Genomic DNA, 16832 nt, shown 5'->3' on the forward strand with positions numbered 1-16832 from the left:
CCTTGAGACGAGGAAGCTCACAGTTCCCAGAGCCAGTAGGCAGACCTGCAGTCTGACTTAGATGCTGAGGGCCTTTCAAAGTCCTCCTGCCAAAGCTGCAGTTATCTGCAACACTCTGGTAATGCAGTGAGCTCTTTCATACATGATGTGGCAGCACTTCCTGCCTCCTACATAGCTGTTGGCTTCAGATAAAAAGTTCCTGCACACTGCTTGTTGCTGGCAAGGCTGTGTTGCCACTCAGTAAGACCTGGACAGGCTGGAGAGCTGGATGGAGAGGAACCTAATGAAGTTCAACGAGGGCAAATGTAAGGTTTTGCAGCTGGGGAGGAATAACACCAGTACAGGTTAGGGGTTGACCTGCTGGGAAGCAGCTCTGCAGAGCAGACCTGGGAGTCCTGGTGGATAACAAATTCACCCTGAACCAGCAATGTGCCTTTGTGGCCAACAAGGCCAATGGGTGCACTCAGAAGAGTGTGACCAGCAGCAGATTGAGGAAGATTCTCCTCCCAGTGTGAGGCCACATCCAGGGTACTGCATCTGAAGGGTAACAGACACAACTGGAACACAGGAGGTTCCCTCTGAGCGTAAGGAAAAACTTTACTTTGAGGATGCTGCAACAGTGGAACAGGCTGCCCAGAGAAGTTGTGGAGTCATCTCTGGAGAATCTTAAACCCCATCTGGATGTGATCCTGGGTGACCCCAACTTAGCAGGGGGGTTAGACTAGGTGCTGTCTAGAGATCCTTTCCAACCCCTACCATTCTGAAATTCTGTGACTAGCTGTTACAGGTCTGCACAGTAGGGGATTGTTACTGCCCAGCAGCAAAGTGCCTTTTCCATTCCCCATGTCAGTGCCCACAGGGACACATCTAAGAACGTGCCCGTGCAGCTCTCTGCACACCAGATACAGCCTTTGCTGCTCACACTAACTTCTTCCAGGTTTGAGGAGACCAGCAGCAGACATTTTGCACAGCTGAATGTCTTATTCCGTGAACTTCATGAAAAGTTGCTTGTTACAGATAGACCTGTTACCTACTGTGTTCCCTTCCTTGCAAATGCAGCACAGTAAATTCTTTATTTCAGGGGCAGTGACAGCAAGAAATAGACAAGGAGGTGTACTCAGAAGGCAAAACAGCACAAACTTCCCTCTCTCCCACCAGTACTGCTTGTAGTCAAGCTGTTTATCTCCGAATAAAACTCCATTTTTACAGGGTTTTCAGACCAGGCCTTCAGCCCCACAGGCAAATCATTACTGCTAGCCCTGCTGCAGCAAGGGTATGCTAATGCTTAAGCTTACTTTGGAACCTTGAAGACGAGGGAATTTGTAGTAAAAAGATTACATGGTGGGTAATTAAAAGTGATCCAACCAAAATGAAGCTACTGCGTTGTGCACAGACACTCCTTTGGGGTCTCTCCCCACCTTTCCTTCCTTTGTTCCTCTCTTCCTTCCTTCTCCTAAGCTAGCTATACATAGAAGCAGCTTGGCCTTTTAAGATACAGTCTGTCCAAAACCAGTAAAGAAAAAAAGGGGTCCCACCCTTTTTCAGTTGAAGGCAGAGGTGATTTCCCTAGTTCTGTTTGCACATAAATAGTGCTTCTTACACATAGAGTTTAGAAGCAAGGCAAAGCAGGACACAACCACACACCCCACCAGCCAGGCACAGAGCAGGGATCAGTATCCACAGGTCTGTGCATTCTGGGACATCCTTGTATTGCACCTCTGAGGGAAGCAAGTGAAATTCTTCAAGCTTACAGTTGGCTGAACCTTTTCCTCGTGGGTTCATTCATTGCAGAGCTGACTGAGGAGTCAAGTCCACAACCCTGTGCTAAGAGCTTGGCACTGCAACACTCAGCCCTTAAAGAGTCCATTGTATTTAATCTCAGAGCATGTAATTTATTATTCCTCTGTTTGCTTCCATGGCTGTGGGCACCTCACACGCTCTTGGTACTCACGTCACTGGATGTGTTTACTCTAACAGAAAGAGTAGATGTTTCCACCGCTCTCTTTAACTCTTGCCTCTTTCTGCCACTCAGCTTCATCCACAACCAACCTTTTCATCCTCCAAACCGCAATATGCAGAAGTCTGTCAGTTCCCTTCGCTGCAGGGAAAGCCAACCAAACCAGATCACACTCTTCCAGGTATCTTTGTGTGTCTTTATTCAGGCATCTTAACCATAGTTGCAGTAGGCTAATGAAAGAGTGGACACCTTTCACTTCCGCTAAAAATACCTAAAGGGTGGCAGTCAAGAAGATGGGACCAGACTCTTCTCAGTGGTGCCCAGCAACAGGACAGAGAGCAAAAGGCACAAACTGGAACGCAGGAGGTTCCACCTCAACTTCTTTCCTGTGAGGGTGATGGAGCAGGCTGCCCAGAGAGGCCGTGGAGTCTCCTTCTCTGGAGAGATTCCAAACCAGCCTGGATGTGATCCTGGGCAACCTGCTGTGGGTGACCCTGCTTTAGCAGAAGAGTTGGACTAGATGATCCCCAGAGGTCCCTTGCAACCCACAACATTCTGTGATTTTCTGACTGTTATATAACAGACCTCATTGATCCATCTGAATCTGGCCTTTTAATTCCTTCAGCACCAGAGAAGAAGAATGGTTTGCAGAGTCTTTTTTGGCTTCAAGCTCTGCCAGTAGAACAGTGGACAGCTTTTAGGGCAGCAGCAGCTTTAGCTGTCAGTCAGCTTTTACTAGGACGTGCATCCTGGATGCAAAAGGGAGGGAAAAATCTAAGGTGTGCCAAGAATACAAAGGGCACCTGTCTGGGGTTTAGCTAATAGACTCACAACTGGCATTAAAAGAGAACTGACATAGAAGTTTCAAATCCCAGGTTCACTTTCCCTAGAGACAGCTTGAAAGCTTTACTTTTGTCTCGACCAGTGCAGAAAGTTGGGTCCACAGGCACTGTAATCTGCATTTAATCCTGGGAGTATCCATTTCAGTTTTATTTCAGGCAGAGTTTCTGACACAAGGCATCAATGAAGTCTGCTGAGCTTTTTCTTGCAGCACGTTCCAGCTACAATCCCCAGGCAGCAGTCATTAGGGTCAGGCTCTCTTTCACTTTGACCTGATGATGGCTGGGATAGTACTTTATTTAACATGAGACTGAAAAACTTCCTTTTTTTTTAGTGATTTAACGGAAAATGCTTTCTACTCCACTCAAGAGCCTGAGGTTAAGAGGAATTCAATCTTCTTGAGAACAAATGTGTTGGGTTTTGTTTTGTTTTGTCTGTACAGAGTATTAACATAGTGAGGGCCTGACCCTGGCTTTGACTTTCAAACATTCCAGTATTGCTAGCAAGGCTTGAGGATACAGAAGCTGAACTGAGTCTTTACAGTCAGCCCTTAGCTGTAGAGAAGCACTCTCTAATTGTAGTAGGAGGAAGGGTTTAGGTTGGATATTGGGAAGAATGTCTTCCCTAAAAGGGTTGTCAAGCCCCAGAACAGGCTGCCAGGGGCAGCGGTGGAGTCCCCATCCCTGGAGAGATTGAAAAGCTGTGTACATGTGATGCTGAGGGACATGGATTAGAGGTTACCTGGCAATGCTGAGTTAACAGTTGGACTTGATGATCTTAAAGGTGTCTTTGACCAAAACAATCCTGTGGGAGAACGGAGCTGTGTATGAACCACAGGTACATCCAGATTTTGAGGAGAGCCTCACTGCTCTTGCCATATAGTTATTGCAGAGGTGTTCCATCCCTCTGATCATTTCTGTGGCCTCCTCTGGACCCACTCCAATCTGTTGCCCTCCTTTTTCTTTTCCTCTTTGTATTAGAAATATAAAAGGCCTTCTGTGCAACTTGCCAGTTGTGAAAACAAGCTTCAGGACAAGGGTAACAAGGGCTTTCATCATCCCTTCCTCTGTTGCCATTTTTTGTTAGGAAATGGCCAAGGTTTTGGTTGGGTTTTTTTTAGTACATAGTCATACAAAAAGGTCACTGCTGTGCCTTTGCCTTTTTGTGTCAGATGTTAGTGCTTATTTGGTGTCTGTTTCACAGACAGATGAGTGACAGATTCATGCCTCTAAGGGCAAGTCCAATTAATTGCAGATAACCCTCCCATCTGTAAGCTGATGAGACCAATGAGTCTTGTGAGATGTGGGCTGTGATGCTCCCAGCATCCAAAGAATCATTCTGATTTGCCAGATCAATCAAGGTGAAACCCACAAGTGTTGAGGGTGTCTTTGATCAAGACTTCTTTGTGTGTGGAAGAGTAGAGTCTACAATCTTGATCACCACAGCAGGTTAAAGCAGCTGTGGGGTTTTCAAAAGCTTTCCTGATGACCTTCTGTGGTGAAAGTTTCTCAGGAGTGACTGCTGACTAATAAAAGCAACTTTGACACTGTTCCTGAAGCTCAGATTGAGAAATCCTGTGAAGGAAGAATGGAGGAAACACTCAAAACCCAGAAGCTTTCCTTAGCAGGCACAGTGCTTATGTTGCTGGCAACAAACAACAGGCTTAATGTTTCTGGTCCCAGTGCTTATTTGGAGAAATATTTTGCCTGTTCCACTGCTCCATCAGTGACTGATGCTGGTGGCATGGCTCTGGGCTATTTAAAAGGCCTTGGGGAAATTGCTGTGAAGCAAGTGGCAACCAATTAGTATAATTCCCATACTGGTGCCTGACTTAACACTGACAAGGAGAATCTGAAGCTGTGTTTGCAGCAAAGAAGTTCTTGAAGCACATCCAGAAAGTATTAACATGCTGCATGCCAGGTGGTGAGAAGGTCACTGGGACAGAGATAATGAGCAACTGGGGAAAAAAAATTCACATGGGAATTTTTATCTGCTCTAATTCTACCACCATTCCAGCTTTGTTCTGAGAACTGCTTTGCTGTAAAAGCTAATCAGGCTTTTCAAATACCTTTAATCACCAAAGGATAGAAGAATAAGCATTTATCATTGATTTAGCCTGCTTGTTTTGTGCCCCTCTGTAATCTTCCTCCTTCTTTAAACAGCATTCTCTGTGAAAGCCTCCTTTACATAGTTGCACAGGCTGAGCTAGTCATGCCAGTGGATTTTTCTTGTGAAAGACAAATGTAGAAAGACAAGAGATTAGGTTTAATATTCAGCCTAGGCAGGAGCTTTTCTTTTCTGAGCTCGCTGGACTCAGCTGAGCAGCCAGGTCCTCATGGCAAGAGCGCAGATGTAGTGTTCAAGAAGAGAGCTCTGGTTTTGGCCATGCTAAAGAATAGTTTCACAGTTCTGCCAAGGCATGGACAAAACTGCTCTCTGCCTTGTCACTGCTCCCTGCTTTATCACTTGCTCCCTGCTTTATCTCTGTTCACATTTCTTAGTGCTGTTGACTGATGAGCTGAGTAGATGTACATCAGAGAGAATGGTGGCCCCCAGCACTGCTGTTTACATGGCAGTTCAAAATGGCAGTCCTGCTTTCCCAAGCCCAAGCTTAATTTATACTGACCTCACTAATGATGCTGATGAAAGGCAAAGCCAGTGCTTCTCATACATTTGAAAGCTGATACCCCATTCAGAGGAGAGAAAACTGATCTCATGCACCCCATTTCAACACTGGGTGTCTTGGGAAAAGCATCTTCAACCTTTTACATGACATCTGAGCTTGCCCTTTACACATCCACCAGTAAGCCCTTCATACACCCTCCTGACTGTATGCTACACAGAGGAAAAGTTGAGCTGAGCAAGGTCAAATGGAAGTCTGCTGCCTTGATGAAGCACAGAGATGATGGGAGAACATCAGTGTGTGTTGATCTAACAAGTAGAGGATAAAAAAAGATATAACAAGTAGAGGATGAAAAAACCCCAAAAAATCCAAACATATTTTGCTGTGTCCAAGGAGGAGGAGAAATATGACAGCTACACCCACTAAATGGTACTTGACACTATCCCTTTAACAGAGGGAAGATAACTCTCCAAGACAGCTGCATATCCTATCTTATGGTGGATTAGCACCATTTCAGCTTTTGCACTGCATCCAAATACTTCAGCTGGAGTGCTCCTGATCCAGGACTCTGTGTATTTTTTCAAGTGCTTACAATTAGTTTGTCACAGTCTCTGCTGACCGTCTTCACCAAAAAGCAGCCAGCCAGCCAGGCATGGAGCAGTTGTTGCCAGCCATTTGGAAATACCACCAGAGCCAAGAAATGAAGTGTTCATGGCTTTTGTAAGGGGTCCAAGAATGTCAGTACAGACAGCCTGCCTACTTTCCATTGGAATAGGTTGGCTGGTTATTTGGAACTGGATGTGCCTGCAAAGAAAGAGGGAAGGGAGCTGGTCCAGTCCAAGAGAGGAGATGTCACTTGTTAGTAACACTTCTATACCTCTCAGACCACAATCTTACATCAACTTGGAGTTGGTTTAAAACTTCTCAGCAGAGGTACTGCTGGGCAGCATAGCCACAATAGGGAGCATAGCCACAACAAAGTGGAGGTCAGAGCATGCAGCAAAGCCTGCCCGAAGCAACCAACAAATGCTTGGGAGTAGACCTGTGTGAAGATGCCTTTATTAATGTTGCTGCTCCAGTTGGTACAATCATAGCATGGTTTGGATTGGAAAGGACCTTTAAAGCTCATCTAGTCCAACCCCCCTGCAGTAAGCAGGAATGTCTTCAACTAGATCAGGTTGTTCAGAGCCCTGTCCAACCTGACCGGGAATGTTTCCGGAGGCAGAACATCTGCCACCTTTCTGGGCAACCATGCCAGTGCTTCACCACACTCAGTGTAAAAAAATTCTTCCTTACATCTGGCTGAACCTCCCCTCTTTTAGTTTAAAACCATCACCCCTTGTCCTGTCACAACAGGCCTTTTTCAGAGTCTCTCTCCATCTTTCTCATAGGTCCCCTTTAAGTACCGAAGGCTCACAATAAGGTCTCCCTGGAGCCTTCTCTTCTTAAGACTGAACAACCCCAACTCTCTCAATCAAGCAAAATGCATCTAAGAAAGCTTCAGCTATTTTGACAAAGGTCAAAAACACTTCTTGGCCACCCTTAGACTCCTTCCAAGTTACATATAGATGCACTTTGTAGTAATATTTGGCACCTAACCTTTTATGTTCTTTAGCATAACAGGCAGGTCCACAGACTGGTGCAGCTTTCCACCATGGCAAAGGCATGACACCAGCTGGGGTCGCTGGGCACGTTACTTCTTACATAATGTCCTCTTGATCTTTCTGCAGAGTGGGACCTTGCCCTTTCAGGATGGTTTCTTTTTGGTGAGAGTGGTTTTGAGGAAGCTTTTTACCAGTTCAGCCTGTGCTACGCTGCACAGTGCCACCAAGGCCGTTTACAGGAGGAATGAGAAGGCACAGAGCTACATACCAACATGAGCACTGCAGTTGACAACATGTGACATTTAGTCAATTTGTATTTTAGGGTAGTTTTTCTCCCCAGGTGGTTTACAGATCCCTGGCTTTAAAGAGGAGCTCAGACAAGCCAGCACGCTGCCTTTACACTAATGGGCTCCGCATCTCCAGTGGAAAGTCTTTTGGGACCCTGCAAATGTAAACATGTTTGGAAGCAACTGCTCAGGGTTGTGTCCCTGAGAGTCTTGGTCAAGTTCTCTTTTGAATGTCAGCTAGCTGTAGCAGTACACAGAGTGTGTTTATAGGGAAGCTGACATCAAGAGATGAAGGTACAAGTCCCCATTTGCAAGATCTGAAATCTCAGTGCCAAGAGCAGAACTTTCCTGGCTGTTCAAGTGGACAGACCACATCAAGAGCTTCTATCTAACCTATTCCAAGCACTGATATAGGCTGGGCAGTGACTGGCTTGAGAGCAGAAAAGGAAGAAAAGGAGCTGGGGGTGCTGGTGGATGAGAAGCTCAACATGAGCCACCAGTGTGCACTTGCAGCCCAGAAAGCCAATCACATCCAGGGCTGCATCAAGAGAAGCATAGCCAGCAGGTTGAGGGAGGTGATTCTCCCCCTCTACTCCATTCTGGTGAGACCCCACCTGGAGTACTGCATCCAGTTCTGGAGCCTCTGTTACAGGAAGAATCTGGAGGTGCTGGAAGCTGTGTCCAGAGAAGAGCCACAAGGATGATCAGAGGACTAGAGCACCTCTCCTGTGAGGACAGACTGAGAGAGTTGGGGCTGTTCAGTCTGGAGAAGAGGGCTCTGAGGAGACCTAATTGTGGCCTTCCGACATCTGAAGGGGGCCTACAAGAAAGCTGGGGAGGGACTTTTTAGGGTGTCAGGTAATGATAAGACTAGGGGGAATGGAACAAAAATAGAAAAGGACAGGTACAGATTGGATGTTAGGAAGAAGTTCTTCCCCATGAGGATGGTGAGACACTGGTAACGGGTTGCCCAGGGAGGTGGTAGAAGCTCCATCCCTGGAGCTTTTTAAAGCCAGGCTGGATGTGGCTCTGAGCAAGCTGATCTAGTGTGAGGTGTCCCTGGTCATGGCAGGGGGGGTTGGAACTAGATGATCCTTGAGGTCCCTTCCAACTCTAACGACTCTGTGATTCTATGATTCTATTACTACTGGAAACATTCTCACCAGCAGTGTTGCTAGTGCACAAGTCTCTCCTTTCTCCAATGTGAGACAGAGGATAGGTTGGACTTGATGATCTCAACGGTCTTTTCCAACCTGGTTACTTCTGTTCTGTTCTGTTCTGCTCTATTCTATTCTTTTCCATCCACTCTGTTTTTTCAAGTGCAGTTCTTACTTCTCTCCACAGAGGAGGTGCTCAAAGTTGTGGGAGAATTCCAGCTTGTGTGTGCTCATTTGTGTTTCCTGCCCTTCTTCCCCCGCAGAATCTTATGGCCAGAGCCCTGTACGACAACGTCCCCGAGTGTGCAGAAGAGTTGGCCTTCCGCAAAGGAGACATCCTGACAGTGATAGAGCAGAACACTGAGGGTCTGGAAGGGTGGTGGCTGTGCTCCCTGCACGGCAGGCAAGGCATCGTTCCAGGCAACCGCGTGAAACTCCTGATAGGTCCGGTGGTACAGGACGGTCCTCCCGGCCAGGATATATCCAGTTCAGGACTGATGCCTCAGTCCTTCAACCAACAAAAGATCTACCAAGTGCCAAGCTCACATGCCTCAGCACGGGACCCTGTCTACCAAGTGCCTCCTTCCCACGTGAATCAGGGAATTTACCAAATACCCACTGGGCATGGACTCGGGGGACAAGATATCTACCAGGTGCCACCCTCCATGCAGCGACCGATTGACGGCCCAGGCCTGACTAACAAGGTGAGTGCAGTTGCTTTCATGCCATAGCTCCAGAGCAGGTAACTTATGCTGACCACCAGTAAAGTGATTGATGTCTACTGATAGCCTCAGATATAGGAAGAATAAACAAATATATATATATCATATATATACACACACACACACACATATATATATTTAAGGTCTCAGGGGAGACCTTTTTGCTGTCTACAGCTACCTGAAAGGTGGTTGTAGCCAGGAGGGGGTTGGTCTCTTCTCCCAGGCAACCAGCACCAGAACAAGAGGACACAGTCTCAAACTGCACCAGGGGAGGTTTAGGCTCGAGGTGAGGAGAAGGTTCTTCACTGAGAGAGTTGTTGGCCATTGGAATGTGCTGCCCAGGGAGGTGATGGAGTCACCATCCCTGGAGGTGTTCAAGAGAGGATTGGACGTGGCACTTGGTGCCACAGTCTAGTAGTCATGAGGTGTTGGGTGACAGGTTGGACTTGATGATCTTTGAGGTCTTTTCCAACCTTGTTGATTCTATGATTCTATTTATATTTCTATATATATAAAAGTTAGAGCAGTAACCTTACTGCTGTGGGAGAAAGAGGAAAGCCCAGTTCTTAAGAACTGGTTCTTAAGAACTTAGTTCTTAAGAAGAAGTTCTTAAGTTCTTAGCTTCCTTCATTCACAACTCAGATACCTAGTAGAACTATTTTTGGAGCTGTGCTACTGCAGCTGCTGAAGGTGAGGGGGAATTTGTGATCTTGTATGCTCTGTGGCTCCCCAGGGAGGCTGAAGCACATCTGGCCTACAGCACTCTTGCATTATGTGCTCAAAAGAGAGCTGCTGCCATGAGAATAACTCTCACACAAATTAATGAGCAATTACATCATCTGCCCAAGTAATTTTTTGTTTAATTAAAAATGATGTACTGCCTTGCTGGAGGAGCCCCAGTGGGTCTAAACTACAAAGAGAAAGCAGTGATTGATGAGACAAGAGCCATACCTGGGAGAGTGAAGATGATGATAATGAGGATTACTTTAATACAGAGCCTAAAGTTTATAAGGGTGCATTTGATGTTTATCTACAGCTAAATTTCTTGATTGAAACTGGAATCTGCAGCAGCCCCATGGCTGCAGCAGCCAGGAGCTCCTAAGGCTCCAGGGAGAGGCATTGTGGATCCCACCTTACTCCTGCTGTCCCTCTCAAGTTCCCCTCCTAGCATTCCCTCATTTTACTTACACAGGGTACCTGCTGGGTACGCTGGTGGCACAGTGTCAGGTACCTGGTGGAACACAGTGCCTTGGTGGTTGAAAAGGGTGAATCACTCTTTCAGGGAGAAAGGAGATTCTCCTGGTCTTCCAGATCCTTTATTGCCAAGCCAAAAAGGAAGTTTCTGCAGTCCCCCCATTCCAGCTCAACAGCCTTTAGCATCCCCCTTACCCCTAGAGCTTAAAGCACAGTATTTGTATCCAAGTTCCGTGAGCAGATGATGTCTATATCAGGAAGTTCCTGATTGGTTTAAATTTCCATCTGCTAATTCAGATGGGCAAGACAATCTGCTTCAGGTTATGCCCCCACCACGCTCCCAGCTAAGCCTTATTTCATGTCAGGCATCTTCTAATGCTTATATTTCCTTGTTATAATTTAGTTTTCCTTTATAAGAAGAAATTATTGTTTTTTCCTTCTGAGCAAGAGAAAAGATCTGTGAAATCATTCCAAGTCAAGTTATGAAGAGGTTGGTTTCCTCAACTTTTCCACAACTGTGCTTAGCAGGATGTGCAGGGAGATAAAAATGAGACAATTGCACTTGCAAAGAGATAGAAACTTTGTTGGAGCAATTGGGTTTTCTTGAGAAATCTCACCTCTTTCCCTCTCCTTTTTTCCTTTCCCTACAGACTAGATATAGTGAAATGTTTTTCAGGGGCAGTACAGTTTCCCTGTCCACAGCAGCACTTGGGTATCCTCCAAGGTGGTTAGTGAGCACCTAGCAAATAGCCTATTGATGGGACAAGACAGAAGAGATCACATTTTAGTGTGTGCCACAGAATCACAGCATGATGACAGTTGGAAGGGACCTCTGGCCATCATCTAGTCCAACCTCTCCCTCCTAAAGCAGGGTGTGGCAGTTTCAGGCTATGCCTTTGAAAGTTAGCTGCATCAAGAGTAGTGTGGCCAGCAGGAGCAGGGAAGTCATTGTGCCCCTGTACTCAGCACTGGTTAGGCCACACTTTGAGTACTGTGTCCAGTTCTGGGCCCCTCAGTTTAAGAAGGACATTGAAATGCTTGAACGTGTCCAGAGAAGGGCAATGAGGCTGGGGAGAGGCCTTGAGCACAGCCCTGTGAAGAGAGGCTGAGGGAGCTGGGATTGTTTAGCCTGGAGAGGAGGAGGCTCACAGGAGACCTTATTGCTGTCTACAACTACCTGAAGGGAGGTTGTAGCCAGAAGGGGCTTGGTCTCTTCTCCCAGGCAACCAGCACCAGAACAAGAGGACACAGTCTCAAGCTGTGCCAGGGAAAGTTCAGGCTTGAGGTGAGGAGAAAGTTCTTAACTGAGAGAGTTGTTAGCCATTGGAATGGGCTGCCCAGGGAGGTGGTGGAGTCACCATCCCTGGAGGTGTTCAAGAGGGGATTGCATGTGGCACTTGGTGCCATGGTTTAGTCATGAGGTCTGTGGTGACAGGTTGGACTCGATGATCTTTGTGGTCTTTTCCAACCTTGGTGATTCTGTGATTCTGTGATTTTCAAGCAGAAGAGTGAAGATGTATAAACACTTCCACAGCTGGATGTGAAAAGGAAAACAAGAGATTATTCTAAACTAATTTCATTGGTCAGATGTGTGGGATGTATTCTAACCACCTCACTTTTTCCTTCATTCCTTTCTCTCTCTTCTGGCTGTTGAGGCTCCTTTCTGCTCTGCTCAGCTGGGAAGACCTTATCAGCCTAACCTTGAGATAAAAGCACTAACTCTCTAACATCTCTTTCTCTTTTCTTCTAATTAAACAGAGGGAAGGGAGGAGGGGAGAGTTTAGGGGGGAAGCAGGGCAGTTTCCCCCATTCAGGGGAGTTTCCATGCTGTTTGTCTGACTGTAAATGCCTCTATGATATTGTAAATACTGTGTATTTGTACATATTCATTGCATTCCATTGTGGAGTGTAGTTTTGCTTGTAAATACAGCTTCCATTTGCTTTCCTGACTGAGTGAGCAGAGTTTTCTTGTCAACATGGTGGTAGATTCTAAACCATTACACAGGGTCACCCAGAGCAGGTTGCCCAGAATTGGTGTCCAGGTGGGTTTGAAATCCCTCCAGAGGTGGACACTCTACAACCTCTCTGGGCAGCCAGCACCAGCAGTGTGCAGAGAATGGAATGGAATGGAATAGACCAGGTTGGAAGAGACCTTCAAGATCATCACGTCCAACCTATCATCCAACACCACCCAATCACCTAAACCATGCAACCAAGCACCCTATCAAGTCTCCTCCTGAACACCTCCAATGATGGTGACTACCACCTCCCCAGGCAGCACATTCCAATGGGCAATCACTCTCTCCTCACCATGCTGCCTTGAGCCACAGGAGATGCACCATACTATAGAGCTGCACTCAGGTCCGTTGGGAAGCTCAAGATATTAACTTGGAGTAAGTGCTCTGTACTTCAGTTTTAGGACCTGATCTGCTTAAGTGCAAACTTCTTGTTGAGATGCAAAAACCAATAGCACTAAAGCACTTTTCCTCCATGTTTCTGCCTAGAAATTGCTCAACAAGCTTGACCATGCATTTTTCTGAATCCCAGTCACCTTCTGAGGAAAATTAAGACCATTTCTTTGGCTGACTTTGAACTCAGTGAATTCCCTGCAACCTGTGAGAGCTCAGCTGTGCTGCACGAAAGCCACTGACTTTGCCTCCAGCTGCAGAATGCAGTAAACACACACAGTTACGAAGCATTTTACCCGCAGCAAAGTGGCTGCTAACCTGTTCAGAACGAAGCAATTCTTCTTACTTAGGATAAGATCACTTTAAGCATGACTTTAAATTTCTTTATCCTAAGAACCCCCAGTTTCCCTGTGTGCTCGTGGCAGGCTTGCTAGACAGCAAACCTTAGGGCAGTGTCCTGCTTTGATCGGAGGCAGTCCCTCCGAATTGCTCGGCTCTACATTAAAAAGAGCCCACTGGGGCTGAACCCGTGGTAGATAGGAGAGAACGGGAGGGCTGTAGGAGTCTAGGGTAAAACTATTTCAATCTTTATCCTCCTTACTTGGCAAAACAGCTTTTTACTGTTACAGCTGCAACTGTCTGCTAATGCCTTTGTGAAAGAAAAGCTAATTAAGGGGAAGCACTTTAGCACTTGCCTCCTTTGTCCGAGAAAACAGCCTGTCCTCCTCCAAATCCTCTTCCTCTGGGGATCTGTAAAAGCAGCCAGCATTAAGGAAACCTGGAAATCCTTGAAGATTTGATGTGGGGAATCTTTGCTTTGACTTTTCAAATGATGAAGCTCTTTTCTCGGAGTTGTAACACCTGCCCCAAAGGCTGGAGTGAGCCACTCTGCTTTCTTCCATCAGCAGAAACAGCTGCTTTGCAAGCCCTGCACTTTGGCAGCTTTGAGGACATGGGAGAGTGGTGCTGAGGTCGTTCTATACATAAACCTTCTGCCTTCCCATAGCAGTAGCTAGAGCAGACTGTATCCATGAGAAACCATTCAAAGCAGGACCAGCAGAAGTTTCTCTCCTATCCATTCCTGCACACGTTTTCCCCTTTTCTTTGTGCAAATGTGTGGTTTGGCTGCCATACAAGTTTTACAGGCACAGCTTAGGAACTGCTGTCAGGCAGGAATTGTCTAGCCTCAAGCAACAGTAAATCAACAGCAGGCATGTAATAAAGCTGTGCTGAGGTAACTGCATCTCCTTCACCAGAAAGGTGAAGCAACTCAAAAAGGAGTCCTGAGGCAGGTAATTACAATGATGGGTCGATTCTGGCCAAGTTAGTTGTTGACAAGAGAGCTGTATCAGCTCCTTCTATCAAATAAAAATACCACCTTCTAAAACTCACCCTACAAATGACAGAGATAATGAGAGAGGGTTTAAAATTAGCCTTGGTTAGCCCCAGGTTTTTATAGCTATGCTGCAAGATTAGTCACAAACCAGCTACACCCTTAAGTGCTGTGAGGAGCAGAAAGATACAAAAGCTGTATTCTAGAATTCCTTCTTTTTGTGATCTGCCTTCAAACTCAACACTTTTGCTGCAAGCAGCAAAGAGAAGGACCCTTCAGGCAAGTCTGACACTCGGGAAACCAGGGTTTTATCCTTGCCACAGGCTGCTGCATGGTCTTGAGTGGTGTTTTTGCACTTCAGCAATCCCATCTGCAAAATATGCAGGGTAATTATGAGGGAGCTCATTCTGCTTTGGGAACATCCTTTGGGAAAGGTGCTGTCAAAGCACAGAGTCTTTTGCATCTGTGATTAATCATTAGTTCACACATGAGCTTTATCAAGGGAAAGCTGCATGGTAAAAAAAAGTCACTACCATGATTTCAACATTGATTTTTCTGGTCCAGTGTTTCTGCTAAGTGGTCTGTTGTGCTGTCTTCTCTGCCAGCCTGGAAATGGATGCAGGGCACTGTGCACCCCCACACGTGCCCTTGGTGCCTGCACTGGCCTGTTGCAACTTGTCTCATTCAGAAGCTCCTCGATAAAGCTGTGTTTAGAGATCCAGCCCCTATGTCATGGCATAGATCCCTTAGGAGCTGGTCCCACTCCGCTCTGAGGCTCACAGAATCACAGAGTAATTTGCCCCCAAAAAGCGTAGGAGAAACATTTTCTTGTGGAAAACAGTCCTGACAGATTCTGAAAGCTTTCTGCAGGAACCAGGAGCTTTCAGGAGAACTTTTGAGCAAGGGAACTCAGAACAGTGCGAGGCTGATGCGCCACAGCTGTTGAACCAGGGAAGAGGCTGCACCATGGGGGTTGCCAGCCCTGAACGACAGCTCTCACAAAACACAGACTAGCTCAGGCAAGGCCAACTTGGAACACATCAGCTGTTTTGTTTGTTGCTCTGTTTGAGCTAGATCTTTACAGTTCAGGAAACACTGAGATTTATCCACCTTGTAGAACTGGATAAAGCAGAAGAGGGAAGGAACTCATATTCAAATGAAAATTCCCTGGCTTATTTCCAAGTATAAACATGTCCTTGACAGATCAAGAGTTTCACCCCTCACCATCCTGCAGTCTCCACCTTTTCCATAGAATCATAGAATTGTTAGGGTTGGAAGGGACCTCAAGGATCCTCTAGTTCCACCCCCCCTGCCATGACCAGGGACACCTCACACTAGAGCAGGTTGCTCAGAGCCACATCCAGCCTGGCCTTCAAAACCTCCAGGGATGAGGCTTCCACCACCTCCCTGGGCAACCTGTGCCAGGCTCTCACCACCCTCATGGGGAAGAACTTCTTCTTAACATCCAGTCCAAATCTACCCATTTCTAGGTTTTTTTCCATTCCCCCTAGTCCTATCATTACCTGACACCCTCAAAAATCCTTCCCCAGCTTTCTTGTAGGCCCCCTTCAGCTACTGGAAGGCCACAGTTAGGTCTCCTCAAAGCTTTCTCCAGGCTGAGCAGCCCCAGCTCTCTCAGTCTGTCCTCATAGGAGAGGTGCTCCAGCCCTCTCAAGAGCTTGCTGCCTTCCTTCAGCAGGAGGTTTGGGTAAAAACACGGCTAAGGGAACAGACCTTGTTCCCTGGTCTGTCTTGATGTTAGAGTCATGCTGGTTGAATCCATGAGAAAGTAGAAACACCACCCCACAAGCAGCACCACCCTGAGGGTTCTGGCACAGGCTTCAGCAGCAGAAGCCAGTTAGCCACGTTACGATGTTTTTCCTCCCAATTAAACAAGGACTGTCTTAGCTGGGAGGAAACAAACAGCTGCATAGAATGTTTGCTCCAGTAATAAGCCTGCCTTTACATTATTATTTTTTCTTGCCTATTTGCACATTATGACATAAAACCCCACATATATTCAGCATAGTCAAGAGCTGTGGCATATAGAGTGGCAGCAGAAAAGAACAGGAGCGCTGTCTAGTCTTTTGTAGCTTGTTGGCAAAAGGTATTTACATTCCAGGATAGAATAACATCACTGTTTACCTCTAAGTCTGAAATACCACAGCTTCCTGTGATACAGTTTGTACTTAAGCAGCCCAGTCATTTGCTAGTCCCTCAACACAAGCATTGTGGTGCCCTCAACACACAAAGGACGTAGGCTTGATGGAGCGGGTCCAGAGGAGGGGTGGTTGGAACACCTCTCCTATGAAGACAGGCTGAGGGAGCTGGGGTTGTTCAACCTGGAGAGAAGATTCTAGGGGGACTTAATAGAGGCCTTCCAGTACCTGAAGGGGGCCTGCAAGAGGGCTGGAGAGGGACAAAGGCCTGCAGTGATAGGACAAGGGTTGATGGTTTTAAATTAGAGAAGAGTAGACTTAGGTTGGATGTTAGCAACAAGTTCTTCACCATGAGGGTAGTGGAATGCTGGGACAGGTGGGTCAGGGATGTAATTGAGACCCTGTCCTTGGACATATTTAAGGTCAGGCTTGACAGGACTCTGGGCAGCCTGACCTGATGAAGAGTGTCCCTGTTGACTGCAGGTCCCTTCCAACCCAAACCGTCCTGTGATGCTATGCTTCTGTGACTCTGTGGATTCTCTTCTGCT

The 16832-nt window shown here is 46.6% G+C and overlaps 1 protein-coding gene across 1 annotated transcript in view; it reads left to right on the plus strand.

The window, feature by feature from the left end:
* NEDD9 (neural precursor cell expressed, developmentally down-regulated 9) overlaps nt 1-16832 on the plus strand; it is a 46847-nt gene that overhangs the window by 11911 nt on the left and 18104 nt on the right. The window contains exon 2 of the mRNA XM_054164311.1: nt 8732-9172. Coding sequence (XP_054020286.1) covers nt 8732-9172 — 441 coding nt within the window. The remainder of the gene's footprint in view (nt 1-8731; nt 9173-16832) is intronic.

Source organism: Dryobates pubescens, chromosome 9 (genome assembly GCF_014839835.1).
Source record: "Dryobates pubescens isolate bDryPub1 chromosome 9, bDryPub1.pri, whole genome shotgun sequence".
Lineage (NCBI taxonomy): Eukaryota > Metazoa > Chordata > Aves > Piciformes > Picidae > Dryobates > Dryobates pubescens.